The sequence below is a fragment of the Moschus berezovskii genome, chromosome 17 (assembly GCF_049115385.1).
Source record: "Moschus berezovskii isolate FMDL1 chromosome 17, NW_MosBer_1.0, whole genome shotgun sequence".
Lineage (NCBI taxonomy): Eukaryota > Metazoa > Chordata > Mammalia > Artiodactyla > Moschidae > Moschus > Moschus berezovskii.
This window is the reverse complement of record NC_142476.1, coordinates 71300700-71324088: the sequence shown is the minus strand read 5'-3', so window position 1 is coordinate 71324088 and position 23389 is coordinate 71300700. Positions and strand designations below refer to the sequence as shown.

General features: G+C 35.8%; 1 protein-coding gene across 1 annotated transcript in view; it reads left to right on the top strand.

The window, feature by feature from the left end:
- The window catches only part of SPATA17 (spermatogenesis associated 17), a 237148-nt gene that overhangs the window by 176534 nt on the left and 37225 nt on the right, over positions 1-23389 (top strand). Inside the window, exon 9 of the mRNA XM_055419887.2 lies at positions 4051-4186. Within this exon, the coding sequence (XP_055275862.1) occupies positions 4051-4186 (136 nt within the window). The remainder of the gene's footprint in view (positions 1-4050; positions 4187-23389) is intronic.

Below are 23389 nucleotides of genomic sequence, written 5' to 3'. Positions count from 1 at the left end.
TTATCTGGAGTCAAATTCCTAACTTGTAATAAAGTACCCTTAATACTGCTTTGAGCTTAATACATATGTTTCATTAGTCGCCCTTTAACAGAGAGAAGGCTTCTCTAGGACATGTTTGAAACCTGAACAGGTATTTGAGACTTGTTCCTTAGCTATGTGTCTTGCTATCTATGAATCATTATCTCCATGCCCAGTTTGAAATGATTTACCTAAGTCAGGGTTCATCATGACTTGGATAACTACTCTTTTGGGCAATCAGTATATATGGAGAAAAATGTTTCACAATTTATAAAGATCTGTAATATATTTCTATACGTAGTCTCCTAGGGCCATCTCATCTCTGCTATAAAGCTATTCATGATCTCCTTTGCTTCCTTCATAAAGAACTCAATTTTCTAGTTATGCTGAGCCCCTTTCAGTTTCTTCAGCTTCCGTTTTCATTCTCTAACTCACTTCCATATATTTTGTAGTATTTTGTATGTGTGTGTGTGTTAGTCACTCAATCGTGTCCGACTCTTTGCAACCCCATGGACTGTAGCCCACCAGGCTCCTTTGTCCATGGAATTCTCCAGGCAAGAGTACTGGAATGGGTTGCTGTTTCCTTCTCCAATATTTTGTATATATTGATTAATTTTAATTTTTGTTTCCTGAGGCCTCTACCAATTCTTTTCTAACTCTGCAGACACTCAAGTAATGACTTATTTGTATATGCCACTGTATCTCCACATTAAATTTAAGAATTTCTGCCAGATCTGTGTCTTTGAGGAAATTATAAAAATTAATAGGCAAACCCATAACACCTTCTTCTTTAATATAATGTTCAGTTAATTGAAAAGTACTCTCTGTAAGAATAAAGCACATCTGAATATATATTTAAAACTGTTAAAAGATACCATTTAAAAAATAAAATTGATCATTGTCTAAATTTTTGATTGAAAGCTCAATTTATTTTTAGGGTTTTCATAGCTGTTTGTACTTTTATAGAGCAATCTATCTGAGACTTAAATAATTTCTTCTGAATTTGAAGATAGATTTTTAAATATTATTTATAAAATGAATCTAAATAGTTTCATTATATATATAGATATACACATACACATGTGCACTTAATATGCACTACATGTTTCTCTAATAAAACATTATGGCTCAATGGAATTAAAATTAATTCATGTGCAGGGAAATACCTAGTCTTTCAGCCTTATCTTTTCAGCCATCCAGTCTCTTGAGAAAGCAAATTTTGCCCAGACACAAAAGAAAAATGTACTATTAAAATGCAATTCAGAAGTGATAAAAAGTGTAAGTGCAGCAGCCGGCTCACAGCACCCCCTCTGTATACTAAGGGACATTGGGGCCACATTAATTTTTTGTGTGAGTGTTGTCCATCCCATGTGCAAATTAGCACTAGAAGGACCATAATCTGTCTTACATGAGAGCTCTTTTCCCAAGAGAATATATAATACATGCTTGTGTAATTTTGTATATTCAGAGCTCTGTGTTCTGTTTATTTTTTATCTTAAATAGATGTAGAGTGTATTTTCTTAGGAAAAATATTTAAATGGAATTTCTTAATAAACATTAAAATGAAATTGTAGAGAGGTGTGAAACTTGATGAAATAACACATTTCCTAAGCTTATTATTTTTAAACAAATTAATGAATATAATGGGAGAAATTTCAATTGAATTGTGATTTCAAAAAAGGCCCTTTCCTTGTCTTAATTAAATAAGATAATATGTGTGAAAATATCAGCATCTGCCCCAAAATTTGTTTAACCTCAGTTTCATTTTTTCTGTGTCTGAATTTCAAAGTATTTTTCTTGGCAGAATATTTAATTTAGTTGTCAATTAAATACTTACTTCTCAGAGCTTGCTTTTTTCCCTCTAAAAGTTTCTTGTATTTAAAACAGGATGTAGCTCTAATATTATTGATACCATGTCTCCTTTGATTATATTAATTAAAATTTTCTGATGTTATTCCTCTTTCCTATATTGTATTTTTCTTCTAGATTATCTCACATTTAGATATGAGTTTTTCTTCCACCTTGGTGTTAGTTACTCAGTCGTGTCTGACTCTTTGTGACCCCATGGACTGTAGCACACTAGGATCCTCTGTCCGTGGGATTCTCCAGGCAAGAATACTGGATTGGTTTGCCATTCCCTTCTCCAGGGGATCTTCCCAACTCAGAGATCAAACCCAGCTCTCCTGCACTGGCAGGCAGATTCTTTACCGTGTGAGCCAGTGCCTAGTTAAACCATGGAATTCTCCAGGCAAGAACACTGGAGTGGGTTGCCATTCCCTTCTCCAAGGGATCTTCCCAACTTGGGGATTGAACACGAGTCTCTTGCATTGCAGGCAGATTCTTTACCATCTGAGCCACTAGGAAAGCCCTCCATCTTGGTAGTTTCCCCAAATGACAATCCATTCATAAATTCATACTAAAAAGGAAACTCTGACCATTGGATTAAAAAGTGTATTTCTGTGTGAGAGTGGCTTATTTGACTGATAGACACTGGGATATGACCTTTTAATTAAGACATTTCCAAATGTTGATATTTGAAGTTGTTGCACTGGGAACTCTCAGTATCTTTTGAGAAGAAACAATTAGTCTTCTGAAATCTATTAGTCAAGCTGCCAGGTCACTTCACGATGAGCAAGGGAAGAGTTCAGTGAGTAATCTTTGAATTAGAATTCATATATTCCATTTGGTGCCTCACTCTGGCCTGCCTGCCTGAGCCCAGAGCTTTCTGATATAATATTTCTGAGAATACACTCTTTTATGAATATATGAGCTGGGAGAGAAACCTGGGGGTTTGCATAGGTTTCTCACCTGTTTTCAGCTTTATTCTTCACTCTCACCCATTGCAGTAACTTCCAGGATCTTCCAGGATTCTGCAGGAGTAATGGCAAAATTTGTCTTTGGCCTCTTCCTCTTTTGGAACTCGGCTTTTCTATCTGCATTCCACCTGCCAAACATTTGTTAGCATTTTCCTCTTCTGTTTTTTCTCTTTTGTCCTCTTTCCTATGAACTTATAACTTTTTAAAAAATCCCTTTACTCTTATTTCAGAAGGTTTTGATGAGGGATTAAACAATTCATCAGGTTACACTATAAATGTATCACAATCTTAGATGTTCTGTGAGAGTTTAAAATTTTTATTTTTATGTTGATCAAAATAACATTAAAAGTAATGATGATAATGATGATGGTGATGATGATAGTAGTGGTGATGATACTGAGATCTATAACAATAAGCTACTTCTACTTTGCAATACCATTATTTATTGAATACTTACTGTTTTCAGCACCATGTTAAGTTTTGTGTATATTAAGTTGTTCATTCACGGCTCAAATGGTAAAGAATCTGCCTGCAATGCAGGAGACCTGGGTTTGATCCCTAGGTCATGATGACCCATTCCATATTCTTTGCTGGAAAAAAGTCCCATAGATTGAAGAGCCTGGTGGGCTACAGTTCATGGATTCTCAAACAGTCAGATGTGACTGAGCAACTAACGCTTTCCTTCCAGTTTACTCCATAGCATGAGGGAACACAGATAGCAGGGGCAAAGCGACGATGCAAATATAGGTCTGACTGACTCAAAAGCTTCTTTATCCATACTCTGTACCAAGAATGCCTTTATTATTTGGGTAAGTTAAGATGTGAAGAAAGCCCATTTCAATGAGAGTTGCCAATGGAGCCATCCTTTACATTTGGGGAATGCCATCTTATTAAGGGCATTTTTACTTATGTGATGAGTTTTGAGTTACTTGGCACAATTAATTAATTGATTAATATTTTCTATATTTAGCAAATATTTGAGACCCACAAAATTCTGTAAAATGTTAGTGTCTCCATTTGTGGAATAAGAAATGAAGATTCATGGAAGTTAGTAACAGAGATAGTCAGTGGCCAAGATTGAAGTGAAGACCTGGTGTTCTGATTCAAGTCATGTGTTATTTTCCCTATAATTTATGACTTCTTTAAATTCTTTTTTTTTTTTTAGTCAAATGTCTCTACAAATCATATTAAGACTATTACCTGAACGTTCTTTCAGGTTTTTGCCATTTTCTTCCTACCATAAAAACAAAAAATACGTCCCGACAATGCATTTATCAAGCAAATATGGTCCTGATGCTTATGGAACTCAACATTTCCGAGATGAAAATCCTAAGAGATGGATCTGTAACAAGGTGAGTCGATGCAACATTAAAAAGAAAATAATGTTTCTTTGAAAAGGCTAAAAATGGACACTGATTATAGCAAATATACTCTCATTACAACTAACACCTTCATGGTTACAGAATTATTTTTAGCTATTTTATAGGAAGATAGTACAGCTTACTGTGTCAGTAAGAGGTTTAAGTTTTTTTGTGGATTTTTTTGGTTGTGTTCTTGTGTTTTATGGTTCGGCCACCCTGTGGTCAGTGGCATGGATCATTAGCTTTGGCAAAGCCAATTAGGGTCAAGTCTGATCTGTGGAATAGAGTAAAGCTTACTCTCAGGCATGGAGATTAGTGCTTCCTTGCTTTCTTTCAACCTCCGTGTATATGTAGATAGGTATGTAGGAAAGAAGGAAGAAGAAGGGAAAAAGGAAGGAGGGGGAGGGTAGGAGGGAGGAAGGAAGGAAGGAAGTGACATATATGTGATATCCTATCAATATATTTGACATAGAAAATGAAAAAGCAGATAAATATGTACTTTTGGATTCCAGAGTTATAGTTGCTAGCACTTAAATAAAAATTTCTAAAATGGGAAAACACATACCTACGTTTCTTACACAATAGGAGGTAACAAGGAAAGTTCTTATTAGGTTTTTAACCTATTGTCTAGGAGTTAGAAACTCAAACTTACTAATATCAAAATTATACAGATAAAGTGGAGCGGGAAATTATATTCTGGAAAGGGCTTAGAGCTACTGAGTTCCATACACTACCAGGCCTATTGTTTCTATTAGTTGTCTGTCAATGAGGATTTATTCATTTACACACAGTCTCCTACCAAAAGGATTTAAGACACCTTGCTTGCATGCATGTGTGCTAAGTTGCTTCAGTCATGTCCGACTCTGCGACCCTATGGACTATAGCCCACCAGGCTCTTCTGTCCATGGAATTCTCCAGGCAAGAATACTGGAGTGGGTTGCCATGCCCTTCTTCAGGGATTCTTCCCAATCCAGGGATCAAACCCATGTATCCTGTATTGCAGGTGGATTCTTTACTGCTGAGCCACCAGGGAAGACCCTGAAGGCACCTTATCAAGTGGCAAATACAACATAGGCCATATTCTAGAAATTTAAAAAAGGGGAAACAATTTTAGATGAGAAGAGCACCTGTGCCCACAAAATAAAGGGGGACTGGGAAGAGGGCATGGCAACCCACTCCAGTATACTTGCCTGGAGAATCCCAAGGACAAAGCAGCTAGGCGGGCTGCAGTACATGGAGTTGCAGAGAGTCTGACATGATTGGGCAACTGAGCATGTATGCACATGACTATGGTGGTCAGAGACTTAGGAAATACAACCCATTGGTATCTAAGATGCAGAGAACAGAAGTTTCAAATGCATCCTCACTATTCAAGTGAAAGAAGCTTGTTAGACCTTTAAGGGAAATGAGATCTTTCTTTACCAAATTCTAAGAAAAGTTCTTTTATAAGGACATTGTAAATAGTGGCATTGTCAAAGGGAACTCATGCTTGGATTCCTTGGGAAGTCCCTTTTTCTTTTGTAGCTACTATGTCTTTTTTTTGTTTTGTTTTTTTTAAATGGTCTTCTAGAACACTAAATAGTAATTCCATGGCATAAGGAATATGTACAATGAGTAGTTCAATCTGGTCCACTGACTGACAAACCTGAAAGTTGATAACAATATTATTACATAAAAATTCCATAGCAAGACTATGCTAGGCATTTGTTTTTTACCTAATATGCAGCCATTCAGAATATAGGGTAATTATGATTTTTAAACCTTTTAATTTTGTATTTTGAATGTATGTAAGGTGATCTACATCTCATTCTTCTATTTGAGGTGAATTTTATTTTTTGTTGTTAAGCTGTCACCATTCTATTTAATTCAAGGAAATTCTCATTTCATTTCTTTAAAATGTAAATGACTTACCTTAGGACACTGCGCTGCTTCAGTATAAGAAAAATCCTTGCACCACTGTTTCTTTCCTAAAATATTATGGTTCTTTTGGGTTTTATGCCATAGGTTTATTCATATGTTTGACATATTCCAAGACAATGCATTCGTCTTATTAGATTAATCAAGTTGTAGAGACTCTTGGATATTCACTAAAAAAAAAAGTTTATTTTGTTCTTTTGAAGGAATCATTGTTGCCTCTGTATACTTTTAGAAAGTACACATACTTGAAAAGTTAATGACAAATAATTGTTCTTATAGATCCTGAAAGCTAAGAAAGTGTGGAGATTCCTTATGTCTTAATAAATCATTAATCCACTTGCACAAAATCACATAGAAATATATTAAATGCAAATTTAATTTTATTCCTCATTTCCTTCTTTTCCACTTCCTCTGGTCTCTTAAAATAACCTTATTAGATTGACAAATTATTCCTGTGTAGCCAATAGATTCTACAAAGTACAAGGGTAGCCATTCTATTGTTTCTATGAAAATATTTTATGTTTTGACTTGCTGCTCAGTGATCTGGGTGAACTTGTGCCCAATAAATGATTAAAAGCCCACTAATTTTTCTTTATTTTATATAAAACTTTGTTTATTGATTTTGGAGACATGAGACCACAACTTACTCATTATTAGTAGATGAAGGATAGTTTTAGTGAGTTGTTGAGTTCAAAATGTTGAAGAGGGAAAAGACTGGTGTAGTTTTATGCTGCCTCTATTGGAAGATGGACTATTTACAAACATTTAAATAAACACAAGATTTAGTTGAATGCATTAGATTTACTGAAATTAAGAAACAAATATATTTAGTTTCTGTTCTCCACCCTTTGCTTCATGTTTTAAGTTTGTCTGGCTGGAGAATTTTTTTCTCTTCTGTTTTCTTTAAGCATGGAGGTTGTAACTGTCAGGCCATTTGTTATACAACTATGATAAAGGGTATACACTGAGAGAAAAGTAAAATGTTTTCTTTCTCTAATCATATTCACATTAAATCAGTTAATAAATAGTGTTTAATATTTTTGTTTTATTTTAATGCTATTAGCATGAACAGTATATAAAGACATCACAAAGTCAGCGATTATATAATAATATAATTATTATTATATTATTATAATATAATAATATAATTTTTCCTGATAGTATGAAAATCAATAATGAAAAATAATATATATATCATTTTTGAATTTATGGAGATCAATAATAATGTATACATATCATATAACTTACTCATATTTCTTTTATCTAACTGTAAAATGCTCCAAGTTAATTGTTAGATTCTAGGTCTGTGTCTTAAATGGTCAAACTTTTTTTAAGTTTACCTAAAGACTTTGTATTTATAAATTCTTTGTTGTGCTGATCTCAATATCTGAAAGAGAAATTAAATTAAATAAGGAGAATCTATCAGTCACCATTAATTTCATATATCTGACTAGGTCTAAAAGAGTTGGCCAAGAAAAAATTACCTACTAAAAACATTCTTTTGATTGTCAAAACATCCAAACATGTTCATATTTACTGAAGCAGAAATGATAGTCTCAGGCCTTTATCTGAATAAGAATGAGTTTCATATGCATTTTGGACAACTGACTATAATAGAACCACTTCATGTTTTCCCTTATTTGCAAAATTCAAGAAGAGACTTTTAAAATGGTTCATGTTGACAGAGCTTCTCCTCCTATGCCTTATTATAGGTGAATTACAGCAGTAGATCAGCCCTTTTGTGTTATTTTCACATACATTTTGGTCCTAAACAGAATTTTATAAGTTACAAAGCATAAAAATATCTAGTACTCCAAAGAATTAATTTAGAGAGCCTAAGCATATTGCACAGAACATAAAGTTGACCTTTACCGTCGATGGCGTTTGGAATGGAGTGGGATGTGGAACACATCATAGATTTAATGTGGCACGTCGCTGTCTGCAGAAACTTGGGTGGGACTGTGACTGCTTGCCCATGGCACCCGGTGATTGAATCTGCTGTCACCAGCATCCTGATAATAATGAACACCCAGCTCAACGACCGTGATTATGATTATCATAATTGATGTGCAAGAGCAGTGTGTGGGGATCATTAAAGCTGAACTGTACATCAGAGAAACATGCCTCAGTTATGGATAATTTTACTCTTATGCATTGATTGGGATAAAATATGCCTTTCTCTTTAAACAGACCAGCTTCATATAATTTTAAGAATCTTTCTGTACACGCTGATGGATGATTATGTGTCTGCTGAAAACAGCCCCTGACAGTTGTTTGTTTTGTGTTGTTTCATTTCATTAGTGAATGTAAACAATTAAATAATTAAGTGTAATTGAGGGAAAATATTTTGCTTTAGGAGGATGGTCTTCAATAATCAAATATTCAGTTTAAGTGCTTTTTCTGTCTCTCTGATAATATATCTGGGACTGAAGTTCTTCAGCGTTCTCCTTCTGATTATCCTTGTACCTGAATTCCAGAGGTCAGCAACCATCAGAGAAAATATAAGCTTATACAGTTTTTTATTATAAAGTATTGTGCATTTGAATATGCATATACTTGAGTTTATTATGCCTTTAGGACAGAACCACTATTGCGTTATACTATATTGAAAAATAGAGTTTAACCTATAGAATAGTTTCGATGTGTGGTGTTGAGATGTATAAATTTACACTTCCTTAGCTTTTACATCAATATTTTTTTTCAGATAGGTTTGTTATATTGTGTGGAAATTTTCAATTATAGTTTTAAAAATGAGTTCAGGAGTTTCTGATTTTAATTTTAACTCGTGAATAAATATGATATTAACATGTGCAGTGATGTTTCCAAGATTTTCAGTAGATTAGAATTGACCATATTAGTCTATAATTATTAACCTAAGTGGGCTTCCCTGGTGACTCAGTCGTAAAGAATCTGCCTGCCAATGAAGGAGATGTGGATTCAGTCCCTGGGTTGGGAGGATCCTCTGGAGGAAGGCATGGCAACCCACTCTAGTAGTCTTGCCTGGAAAATTCCATGAATAGAGGAGCCTGTCAGGCTACAGTCCATGGCATTGCAAGAGCCAAGCATGACTTAGCGATTAAATAACAACATCCACCTAAGTACTCAGTTTGTGTTTGAGTTTCAAATATTACCTTTGAGTGATGAGCAAATGTAATGTAACACATTTTTATAAGAACTATGGTAAACTATCTTTTTTAAAAAAACTTTATTTTGTGACTGCAATAAAGTCCGAGATTGAGAGATCGCTCCATTAGATTAATAACTGTACAGCCCAAGAGAGACTATGGCAAATGTTTCCTTCTGAGGTCTGTAAACTTTACATCACCCAGGTAAGATGCTTGCCCTAGATGTGCAGCTGTACACTGTGCTGCAGGGCACCATCTTTGTTTGACAGCCAGAGGTTTTGCAGCTTGTCTGTTTATTTTCTTTCTGAAAGTTTTTAATCTCAGTGTGATTCCTGAACTTAATTATTTGCTTTACTCCACTCAACTCAGATCCAAGGGTGAGATGGTTATATATGCTCAAAGTCTCCCTAATAGGATCCTTTTCTTTTTCTACTTCACCTACTGAAAGTATTATTTTTCAGGAGTGCTGGATTTTATATGTTCTCTGATCTAGCCTCTTGCTGTACCCAAAGCCCAGATGTCTATTTCTTGACCATGTGCCATATTACACCCAGACTCTGGAACTCTGTGTATACCATATGACATAAGCTGACTATCACCCTCACTGGAATGCACTTTCTTGTCAATTTTTTCTTCCAAAAAAATCCCTTTAATCTTTCCCCAGGTCATTTATGCATTAAAAAGATTTTAACATCTTTCATCTAGAATTTTTAGGTCATAGGCTTCTTGAAACCTCTAACTTGCTGAAAGTACTGATACTTTATCTAAAATATTGGAACTATTTTTGCTAGATATAATAACAAATGGTTAATTCTGTGTAATTATTTTAAAGAGGATTGGTTCTATTATTATGCACTTCTTTAGTTAGCTTTTAATTTGCTGTGAGATTTTTGCAGAATCTTTATAATTTTATATTAACTCTCTTCTTTAATGCACCAAACTTTTGTATGTTACATATCTGTTTTATTCTATAGAAATATTTTTGGCTTTTAAGGCTTTTTTAAAAAGTTGAAGTATAGTAGATGTACAGTATTATATAAGTTACAAGTGTACAGCATAAGTGACTCACAATTTTTAAAGGTTGTGCTCTTTTTATGGTTATTGTAGAATATTGGCTATTTTTCCTGTGTTGTACAGTATAACTTTATAGCTTATTTTATACATAATAGTTTGTATATTTTCAAAATATCTTGATTATGTGTCAAGATGATACAGAATACCAGAATATTATTTATAAAATAATAAATGAATGAAATCTTTACCTGGCTTAGAGAGAGGACATTCCTGTTATTTAGAAGTCTTGTGTGGTATTCTCAATGATTCCATCTTTTCTGTTTCCAATGAGAGAGATCTGCTATCCTGAATTTTAAATACTTCCTTTGCTTTTATGTTTTATTACATATTTGTATTCACGAGCAATAGCTAGTTTTGCATAGCTTAGGCATTTTATATAAATCAGTTCTGTTCAGTTCAGTCGCTCAGTCGTGGCCGACTCTTTGCGACCCCATGAATCACAGCACGCCAGGCCTCCCTGTCCATCACCAACTCCTGGAATTCACTCAAACTCATGTCCATTGAGTCGGTGATGCCATCCAGCCATCTCATTCTCTGTCATCCCCGTCTCCTCCCGCCCCCAATCCCTCCCAGCATCAGAGTCTTTTCCAGTGAGTCAACTCGTCGCATGAGGTGGCCAAAGTATTGGAGTTTCAACTTTAGCATCAGTCCTTCCAATGAACACCCAGGATTGATCTCCTTTAGAATGGACTGGTTGGACCTCCTTGCAGTCCAAGGGACTCTCAAGAGTCTTCTCCAGCACCACAGTTCAAAAGCATCCATTCTTCAGCGATCAGCTTTCTTCACAGTCCAACTCTCACATCCATACATGACCACGGGAAAAACCATAGCCTTGACTAGACGGACCTTGGTTGGTAAAGTAATGTCTCTGATTTTTAATATGCTATCTAGGTTGGTCATAACTTTCCTTCCAAGGAGTAAATGTCTTTTAATTTCATGGCTGCAGTCAGCATCTGCAGTGATTTTGGAGCCCAAAAAAATAAAGTCTGACACTGTTTCCCCATCTATTTCCCATGAAATGATGGGACCAGATGCAATGATCTTTGTTTTCTGAATGTTGAGCTTCAAGCCAACCTTTTCATTATCCTCTTTCACTTTCATCAAGGGACTTTTGAGTTCCTCTTCACTTTCTGACATAAGGGTGGTGTCAGCTGCATATCTGAGGTTATTGATATTTCTCCTGGCAATCTTGATTCCAGCTTGTGCTTCTTCCAGCCCAGCGTTCCTCATGATGTACTCTGCATAGAAGTTAAATAAGCAGGGTGACAGTATACAACCTTGACATACTCCTTTTCCTATTTGGAACCAGTCTGTTGTTCCATGTCCAGTTCTAACTGGTGCTTCCTGACCTGCATACAGGTTTCTCAAGAGGAAGGTCAGGTGGTCTGGTATTCCCATCTCTGAATGTTCCACAGTTTATTGTGATCCACACAGTCAAAGGCTTTGGCATAGTCAATGAAGCAGAAATAGATGTTTTTCTGGAACTCTCTTGCTTTCTCCATGATCCAGCGGATGTTGGCAATTCGATCTCTGGTTCCTCTGCCTTTTCTAAAACCTGCTTGAACATCTGGAAGTTCACGGTTCACATATTGCTGAAGCCTGGCTTGGAGAATTTTGAGCATGACTTTACTATCATGTGAAATGAGTGCAATTGTGCGGTAGTTTGAGCATTCTTTGGCATTGCCTTTCTTTGGGATTGGAATGAAGACTGACCTTTTCCAGTCCTGTGGCCACTGCTGAGTTTTCCAAATTTGCTGGCATATTTATTGCAGCACTTTCACAGCATCATCTTTCAGGATTTGAAATAGCTCAATTGGAATTCCATCACCTCCACTAGCTTTGTTCGTAGTGATGCTTTCTAAGGCCCACTTGACTTCATATTTCAGGATGTCTGGCTCCAGGTGAGTGATCACACCATCGTGATTATCTTGGTCGTGAAGATATTTTTTGTACAGTTCTCCTAACAGGCAAATTTATATAAATGTATTTGTATAAATGTCTAAATCAAATCACTTGTATTTTTCAAACAGCTTTCTATACCACACACTTACTGTGCATGCATGCATGCTTGCTAAGTCGCTTCAGTCGTGTCCAATTCTTTGTGACCCTATGGACTATAGAAGGCTTCCCTGTCCATGGGATTCTCCAAGCAAGAATACCACTGGAGTGGGTGGCCATGCCCTCCTCCAGCGAATCTTCTCCACCCATAGATCGAACCCATGTCTCATGTCCCCTGCATTAGCAGATGGGTTCTTTACCACTAGCACCACCTGGTAAGCCCTCTTACCACGTATAGTGAAAGTAACAGTCACTCAGTTGTGTCCGACTCTTTGCAACCCCATGGACTATACAGTCTGTGGAATTCTCCAGGCCAGAATAGTGGAGTGGGTAGCCTTTCCCTTCTCCAGGGGATCTTCCCAACCCACGGATCAAACCCAGGTCTCCCTCCTTGCACGCAGATTCTTTACCAGCTGAGCCACAAGGGAAGCCCTTTACTTGCATTTAATTTTTTCCACTGTTGTAAAGTATTCCACACACGAGTTTGCCACAATTTATCCATTTTATTGGAGAAAAATATGCATTATTTGCAGCTGCTCTAATCAACCATGTTGATGTGACTATTCTGTTGATTCCTTTATAAATCTCCTGGTTCCCACGAGAGAAAGGTATTACTGATTATAGGATATGTATTGAATACATTTTCAAATTTGTTCCATAAGATTATATTTTACAAAGAACTGTTCAGATTTAGTTTACAACCGTGATATTACAGTAGTCCTTCCATTATTTATTATTGTCCACCTTAAAATTTTTTGCCGATTGGACAGATGTGATGTTACGTTTTAGTTAGCATTTCCTTGATTTTAATGAAGTTGAACTTTCTTTTCCAAGAGCACACATTTCTCAATAGAAGTTGTAGTTTTCTCACATGGATGCTACACATTTATTATTAGATGTATTCCTAAGAAACTAATATTTTATTGTGATTGTGAAAAGCTCTTTTTTCCATTCATTTTCTAACACACTCTTGTTGTCATACAGTCTTTTGTGTTCTTCATATGTACTTTTGTTACTATGTTAGTCTGCTCAGGTTGCCATAACAAAATACCACAGACTGGGTGGGTTGCATTTGTTTTTCACAATCCAGGGGGCCGGAAGTCCAAGGTCACAGTGCTCTCAGGTTGGTTTCTGGTGAGGCCTCGCTTGCTGGCTCTCCTCCCATGGCGTCCTCATGGCATCTGCTGTGTGCATCCAGGGAGCGAGAGTGTTGTGGTTGGTGTCCCTCCCTCTTCTAATAAAGACACCAGCTCTATCAGATTATTCTGGAGTCAGATTTTCTAGTTTCAAATGACTGCTTATGTGCCTGATTTTGAGCAGTTTATTTAAATTCGCTGTACCTGAGTTTTCTCATTCTTGTAAAGGGGAATTATGTTACCTTCCTTACACTGTTATGATGACTGAATTAGGAAGTCATATTAATTACTTAGAAGAATACCTAACAAAGTAAATACTGTACATTTAGCTGTTATTTTATGATCTTTTAAATTTTCTATTTCATTCATGTATTTTGACCACTTATGTTATAATGCTCTTCTAAATCTCTAATACTCTGTATCATTTAAAATTTAACAATTATTAGCCCTATTTTCACACATTAACATTATAGTAAAAGCTATAGGCATAGCTCATTTTATTGTACTTTGCCACATTACACTTCTTGGATATTGCATTTTTTAAAAAACAAATTGAAAGCTTGTGGCAACCCTTTGCTGAGCAAGTTTATTAGCTCCATTTTTCCAGCAGCATTTGGTCACTTTATGTTTCTGTGTCACATTTTGGTAAATATCACCATATTTTAAACTTTATTATTACTATTACCGTATATTTATGGTTATTCTATGATGAGTGATCTTCAGTGTTACTATTTTAATTGTTTGGGGGCACCAGAAACCATGCTCATGTAAGACAGTGAACTTAACTGATAAATGCTGTGTGTGTTCTGACTGCTCCACTGACTGGTCATTCCCCTATTTCTCTCCCTCTCCTCTGGTGTCCCTATTCCTTGAGAGGCAAAAATATTGAAATCAAGCCAATTAATAACCTTACAATGGTCTCTAAATGTTCTAAAGGAAGAATCATACATTTCTCACATTGAATCAAAAGCAAGAAATGATTAAGCTTAGTGAGGAAAGCATGTCTAAAGCCAAGATAGGCTGAAACCTCGACCTTTTGAACCAGTTAGCCAAGTTGTGAATGCAGAGGAAAAGTTCTTGAAAGAAATTAAAAGTGCTGCTCCAGTTCATATAGAAGCAGCCTTATGGCCTATATGAAGAATGTTTTACTAACCTGGCTAGAGGATCAAACTGTCACAACATTCCCTTAAGCCAAAACCTAATCCAGAGCAATCTCCTAACTCTCTTCAGTTCTATGAAGGCTGAGAGAGGTGAGAAAGCTGCAGAAGAAAAGTTTGTAGGTAGCAGAGATTGGTTCATGAAGTCTAAAGAAAGAAGCCATGTCCTTAACATAAAAGTGCAAGGTGAAGCCACCAAGTGCTGATGTATTAACAGAAGCTCCAGCAAGTTGTCAAGAAGATCTCTCTAAAATAATAAAGATGGCTACACTAAGCAACAAAATTTCAGTGTAAATAAGACAGACTTACAGTGGAAGAAAATGCCATCAAGGACTTTCATAGCTCGAGAGGAGAAGTCAGTGCCTGTTTCAGGGTTTCAAAGGTCAGGTAGACTGGTTAGGGGCTAATGCAGTTGGTGACCGAGCTGAAGCCAGTGCTGGTTTATCAGTCTGAAAATCCTAGGACCATTAAAAGTTACACTAGGTCTACTCGGCCTACGCTCTGTAGATGGAACAGCAAAGACTGGATGACAGCATATCTGTTTACAGCATGGTTTACTGAGTAGTTTAAGCTCACTCTTGAGGCCTACTGCTCAGAAAAAATATTTCCTTTCAAAATATTGCTACTCGTTGAAACATAGAAACATACTTTACTCATCACTTTGTGTGTCACCCAAACTCTAATAACCAGAGGATTTATTAAAAGTAGCTTTTCCTACCTCATATGATCTTAAATTTATCCATCGATAAAGAAAATCAAATCCTGGTAATGTTCTTTTCATATCAATGGTGGAATTTTTTTTTTGAAAATCAGTAATGGTTTTATTTTGAAAAGGTCTTATTGTTTTGCAGTAGTTGGAAGGGGTTTAATTGTCAGTGGCGAGTTGAGGGTGGTTATACAGGGGGATCATAAACCAAACTACTTGGTCCTTTCTTGGCTGAAATATGACATGGTCAACACAGAGGAGCCCCCAAGAAGTTTCCATGTTGTGACTCTATTCCATGGGATGATGAGAAATAAATGTTAACAGTATATTGAAAAAAGAATTACTGCTCATTGACAATGTACCTGGTCATATAAAAGACCTGACAGAAATGTACAATGAGATTAATATCATTTTCTTGCCTGCTAACACAACATTCATTCTGCAGCCCACGAACTGAGTAATTTTGACTTTCAAGTTTTATTATTTAGGAAATATATTTTGTATGGCTATCACTGCCATAGATAGTGATTCCTCTGATGGATCTGCGCATTGTCAATTGAAAACATTCTGGAAAGGATTCATCATTCTAGGATCCATTAAGAACGTTTGTGACTCATGGGAAGAAATTTAAATATCAACATTGACAGGAGTTTGGCAAAAATTGATTCCAGCTCTTGTGGATACCTTTGAGGGGTTCAAGACTTCAGTGTAGGAAGTCACTTCAGGTAGCAAGAGAACTAGCCTTAGAAGTGGAGCCTGAAGAAGTGGAGCCTGAAGACTAAATTGCTGCCATTTTATGATAAAACTTGAATGAATAAGGAGGTTCCTCTAAGGGCTGAGTAAAGAAAGTGATTTCTTGAGATGAAAACTAATGCTGATGAAGGTGGTATGTAGAATTATTGAAATGACTAAGGATGTATCAATAGAATGTGACATCAACTTAGTTGATGCAGCAGTAGCAGGGTTTGAAGGGATTATCTCCAATTTTGAAAGAAGTGCTACTGAGGGTAAGATGCTTTCCAACAGCTCAGGTATAGTATCAATGCTCAGGGAACTCTACTCAGTGTTCTGTGCTGACTGCAATGGGAAGGAAATCCAAAAAAGAAGGGATATATGTATAGCTGATTCACTTTGCTGTACAGTAGAAAGTAACACAACATTGTAAAGCAACTATGCTCCAATAAAAATTAGTTAAGAAAAGAAAGTGAAAGTTGCTTCACTTGTGTCTGACTCTATACAGTCCATGGAATCCTTCTGGCCAGAATACTGGAGTGGGTAGCTGTTTCCTTCTCTGGGGGGTTTTCCCAACCCAGGAATCAAGCCGGGATCTCCTACATTGCAGGTGGATTCTTTACCAGATGAGCTACCAGGGAATCCCAAGAGAAGAAAGTAATAGTAAATTAACATTAATAAATTGACTGAGTCTTAGATAATTAAAAGATTAATTTGTTTTTATTAATTTAAATTCATTTCCTATACTACATTTTGGGCTTCCCTGGTGGCTCAGAGGTTAAAGCATCTGCCTCCAATGCGGGAGACCCAGGTTCGATCCCTGGGTCGGGAAGATCCCCTGGAGAAGGAAATGGTAACCCACTCCAGTATTCTTGCCTGGAGAATCCCATGGACGGAGAAGCCTGGTAGGCTACAGTCCATGGGGTCGCAAAGAGTCAGACACGACTGAGCGACTGAACGGAACGGAACGGATACTACATTTTAATATTATACAAATTAAATATTGAAGTTTAAGTATATCAAACATCTAATTTGTGTTACATTAAGACAAATATGGGAAAGCTTGCCATCAAGATGATTTTAAACTTACAGATAACATTTTATATTCTTTTGTATCTTTGAAGTGACTTTCAGTTCAGTTCAGTTCAGTCGCTCAGTCGTGTCTGACTCTCCGCGACCCCATGAATCACAGCACGCCAGGCCGCCCTGTCCATCACCAACTCCCGGAGTACACTCAAACTCATGTCCACAGAGTCGGTGATGCCATCCAGCCATCTCATTCTCCGTCGTCCCCTTCTCCTCCCGCCCCCAACCTTTCCCAGCATCAGAGTCTTTTCCAGTGAGTCAACTCGTCTCATGAGGTGGCCAAAGTATTGGAGTTTCAGCTTTAGCATCAGTCCCTCCAATGAACATCCAGGATTGATCTCCTTTAGAATGGACTGGTTGGATCTCCTTGCAGTATAAGGGACTCTCAAGAGTCTTCTCCAACACCACAGTTCAAAAGCATCGATTCTTCGGCGATCAGCTTTCTTCACAGTCCAACTCTCACATCCATACATGACCACGGGAAAAACCATTGCCTTGACTAGACGGACCTTGGTCGGCAAAGTAATGTCTCTGCTTTTTAATATACTATCAAGGTTGGTCATAACTTTCCTTCCAAGGAGCAAGCGTCTTTTAATTTCATGGCTGCAATCAGCATCTGCAGTGATTTTGGAGCCCAAAAAAACAAAGTCTGACACTGTTTCCACTGTTTTTCCATCCATTTCCCATGAAGTGATGGGACCAGATGCCATGATCTTTGTTTTCTGAATGTTGAGCTTCAAGCCAACCTTTTCACTCTCCTCTTTCACTTTCATCAAGAGGCTTTTGAGTTCCTCTTCACTTTCTGCCATAAGGGTGGTGTCATCTGCATATCTGAGGTTATTGATATTTCTCCCAGCAATCTTGATTCCAGCTTGTGCTTCTTCCAGCCCAGCGTTCCTCATGATGTACTCTGCATATAAGTTAAATAAGCAAGGTGACAATATACAACCTTGACGCACTCCTTTTCCTATTTGGAACCAGTCTGTTGTTCCATGACCGGTTCTAACTGTTGCTTCCTGACCTGCATACAGGTTTCTCAAGAGGCAGGTCAGGTGGTCTGGGATTCCCATCTCTTTCAGAATGTTCCACAGTTTATTGTGATCCACACAGTCAAAGGCTTTGGCATAGTCAGTGACTTTATATCACTATAAAATAGTATTTTGAAAAAACGTTTGGTAAATTTCCAAGTTGGTGCTTAAAAAATGTCTTTAAGTCTTATAAAATGGCAAAGGGAACCAACAGCAACACATACCATAAAAATAAAGGAGAAGTCAAATACTTCTCTTAATTGTGCATTTCCTTATCACTACATATCACTTATGTAATGTGTGCCAAGTAGTGCATGGAACTCTACTCGTGCATTTCACAGACCAGATTTCCTGCTTGAGAATTCATTTGAAGAAATTGTTCCATTGTGAAAATTATTGCTGTGGATTTAATTTCTCAACATACTTAACTGCATATTTTCCAAATTATACCTAAATGCAATATATTTTCTCCTAAAAGCATTCTTCATGGAATTATTTAAAGATTCATATTTATCCTAACAAGATGCTGGAAACCATTTTCCCAGACTGCTTTTGAGAAGGATACAGTTTGTGAATTCTATTATAAAAGTGCCAGATTGATATTTGCATCGTTAACTCTGGATTAATTTGTGAGTTACTTTTTAGGTGGTTATGATAAGGTTGTAAACTATTACGGAAAATTTTACCTCTGTTAGCATGTTAACATATTAACAACCAAAATTTCAGATCGACTGAAAAGTGATAACTTGATAATCTGGGCGGCAACTGACTTTAAGGATATCAATGAAAGACTCTGAGGTACAAAAGTAGTGAAAATATTTCACATGGTGGTTGTAAAGATGAAAGTGTTGACCTTAACTTTTTTATTATATCTATTCCAAGAGCTATTTGCAAAGATTTTGCTCACAAAAATTGTGATATTTAATGAAATATAATTTTCCTCCTCTGTAATTCCTCAATTGGAAAATGTAGTCCCTTGATGATGATCTAGGGTTCTGAAGAATAAATGGATTTTAAAGAGAAAATTAGATGGTACTTATTATGTTGTCTAACTAGCAATGCATTGTCATTTGTCGTATTATAAATGGCTTGCTCTCTCTACCTTCCTCATTTAATCATGTAACTTGTCTGTAAGCAGCATTAGAGGGAAAAAAATGTTGCTATATTACTCTTTCAGTTGTTTTCTCTGCTTATCCAAAGAGAACTCACACTTATTATAGCTAGTGCAGAACTCTTCGTCTTCTCCCTGACACCTGGTTTCTTTTAAATTCCTTTCACCCAGGCAGTCACTCAACTTTTGCCAAATAATGGGGAGAATTCCTAGCTTTCTCTGTCTCTTCCTTAGGAAAGATTTTCCCCAATGACATTGCCTTTCGCAAGTGAAGTTATGTATGACTGGCAAGTTTTGTATTTTAAGAATTAAGCCATGACATAAAAATTACATCCTAGTCCAAAGTTTTCTTATGGTAAATAAAATACAATTTATGTGCATGTAGTCAGTGTTTTATTTGTTTTATTATATATTCTTTCTGAATGTGTTTTTGTTATTTGTCTAATTATTTGTCATGAGAAGACTGGATTGGAAGGATGTCTGTGCAAGTCTCTTTGTAGCTCACTAACCTAATGCCATGTTGGCATTTCTTATAGAAATAATGAGGAGCACTAGCATTAACTGTATATGTTTTTCCTTCACTTTATGTCATGTATATACTATGTTAAGAAAATGACTTCCATTTTGTCAGCATACTCCATAGAAACTCATTTATATTGTGGAAGCCTATAAACCATGAAAAATTTGAAGTATTTTTTTCAGAATTCTATTTTTTTAAAAAAAGTATTTGCATTGAAGTTGTACTTCTTTGAAACTTTGCTTTGATTCTTGAGCTTTGCTTTGATTCTTGCATATTGTTTTTCTAATTGAATTCAGAAATATCTGTCATTTATGTTTCGATATCAAATAAATAGTGTGTGAGGGTGGAAGCAATCTAATCTGCAAGCATGAATATACTTTCTAGTACTAATAGCATAATTAAGTGTTCAAAATGCTATATGTAAAATTTTAGTGTACTTAGTTTTGAAAGTAAGTTTCCATATTCATGGCATGTATTACTTAAATTTCAAAATAAAAATTCTAAAAATACCCCAGAAACAGATGTTGAGAAAATATATTAGATATCTTGGTAGCTAACACATATACTTTTGCTTTTTATCCCCAAACATTACTGATAACATTTCCCATGCTTCAACTTTGTAACTCTCATGTTACCGATCTACAATAGATGTAAATGCCCCAAATAACAAAGGATCTGAAGTTGTATGAATTTGTCAGATTGGAATATTTTCAGATATCAAATGTTAAGTATTGGTGTTCTATGAAGAAAATCATCTCAGAATGTAACTACTATATTCATATAAATGTATGAAGTAGCATTAAAATAATCAGTGGTAGACTGAAGGGTTTATTTTTGATGACATGCTAACATAAAAATAAAGTGCACTTTCCAGGAAGCTTCTTTGTATTTGTAGGGTGCAGTATAGCTTAGAATACTGCCCTTGTAAAATCTATTATTAGAAAACAGAGAAAGATGCTCTTTTTTTCAAATATCTCCTATCTTTTATATATGTATAAACAAAATTTATACATGTTTAAATTCTGGTAGATAAATAACTATTTTCATCATTATCATATATTATGAACCATAGAGAATGACAGTATATTTGTTTTTATTTTACTTTATTTACTTATTTATTTTTAAAGTTATAGTCAAAGAGTCAGCTACCTTAAGAACACACTAACTGAAGTATGTCTGCAGCATGTACTCAAGGTTTGTCTTTGCCCTGTTGAGCTCACTAGTTCTTTTCTTCACAACTGTGAACTCGTACCCACATTCAGGAAAGGCATCATTAGATGAGATGGGAAAGCGCAATAAATGAAGAACCAGCTCTCTTGTATTGAAACTTACATATAATGATGTTCTATGCTATGATGGTTTTCTCTCTGGAAATATAATTAACAAGAATAATGCAAGGCAAAGAATCCATTACAAGTGTAAGTTACATGATTGTTGACTTGGCCATTTGTGCTCAAGTCCCAATTACCTACACTCCAAAGATGACTAAGGTAAGTCAAGTCACCGTCTTTTTCCCGCTGAACCATTTGATTTTATTTTCATTTGTAAGAAATAATTTTGCTGATCTCATTTCTTGTACTTATTTCATGTGGGAAGTTTGATTTAAAATATAGAGTGGAATTTTATAGTTTTTGGTCTTACATTTAACTCTTTAATCCATTTTGTATTTTTGTATGTGGTGTGAGATACAAGTGTTATTCTTTCACATGTAGCTGTCCAATTTTGCCAACACCATTAATTGAAGAAGCTATCTTTTTCCCATTGCATATTCTTTCTTTGTCATAGATTAATTTACCATATGAGCATGGCTTATTTGTGAGTTCTCTATTCTCTATATCTATATGTCTCCTTTTGTGACAATAACACAGTGTTCTGATAACTGTAGCTTTCAGTATAGAAGTCAGGAAGTGTGATACCTCCAGTTTTGTTCATTCTCGATTGCTTTGGCTACTCGGGGTCTTTTGTGTTTCCACGCAAATTTTTAAATTATTTGTTCTAGTTCTTTGAAAAAATGCCTTTGGTATTTTGATGGAGAATTGCATTTAATCTGTCAGTTCCTTTGGTTAGTATGACCATTTGAACAATAGTAATTCTTCCAGTCCATAAGCACAGTATATCTTTCCACTTGTTTGTGTTGTCTTCGGTATCTTTTATCAGTGTATTGTAGTTTTCAGAGTGCAAGGTTCTTACCATTTTGGTTAGATTTATTCTCAATATTTTATTCTTTTTCATGTAATTGTAAGTGGAATTATTTTCTTAATTTCTCTGCGTTTGTTATTACTGTATAGATATGCAAGATTTTTGTTAATTTTGTGTTATGACAAAATTGAATTCATTTATTAGTTCTATTATATTTCGGTAGCATTTTCTGTATGTAGTATCATGTCACCAGAAAACAGTGAAAGTTTTACTTCTTTCTTTCTAATTTGGGTTTCCTTTATTTCTTTTTCTTCTCTGATTGCTATGGCTTACGTTGAATAAAAGCACTTCTATTGATATGATCATATGATTTTTATTCTTCAATTTGTTGATGTGATGTATCACATTGATTGAATTGTGAATATTGAATCATCCATGCATTCCTGGGACAAATCCTACCTGAGCATGGCCTATGATCCTTTTAATGTATGCTTTTTGTACAGTCTTAGCTATATTTTTTGGATCTGTTTCCTCAAACAAAGGAAACAAATGAAAAGGTAAGCAAATGGCACTACATCAAATTAAAAAAGTTTTTGCACAATGAAGGAAATTATCAACCAAACAAAAAGACAGCCTACTGAATAGAAGAAGATATTTGCAAATGATATATCCAGTAAGGGATTAGTATCCAAAATATACAAAGAACACATACAACTCAACATCAGAAAAACAGTCAGATTTAAAAATGGGTGGAAGGACCTGAATAGATATTTTTCCAAAGAGAACGTATAGATGGCCCACAGACACATGAGATGCTCGCTGATCATCAGGGAAATCACTTGAAAACTAAAATCACACTGAGATACCACCTCACACCTGGCAGAATGACTGTCATCAACAGGATAACAAGTGTTGGCGAGAACTTGGAGGAAAGAGAACCTTGGTGGGCTTGTAAATTGGTGCAGTCACTAGGGAAATTTGTTTTTAATTCAAAAAATCAAAAATAAAACTGCCATATTGATCCAGGGCAAAACAGGTGAAGGGGATTAAGAAATAAAAACCTCCAGTTTTAAAATAAATAAGCCACAGAGACATAATGTATCATAAGGAATATGCTCAGTAATGTTGCAGTAACTGTATGGGGACAGGTGGTTAGTAGACTTTCACGGTGATTATTTAATAATTTATCCAAATGTCAAATTGCTATGTAGTACATCTGAAACTAACCTAATACTGCACAGCAACTATCTTTCTATCAAAAATAAATAAAATACAGAGTAGCAAAGTAGGCGTTTAGTTTAATTCTGGAGACTCCTGCATTATTCAGAAATGATGTTAAGGCTTCAAACTAATATTGGTAACCTCTTTGATCTCTGACTCCAGAGAATCTAACTAAAGCTATGGA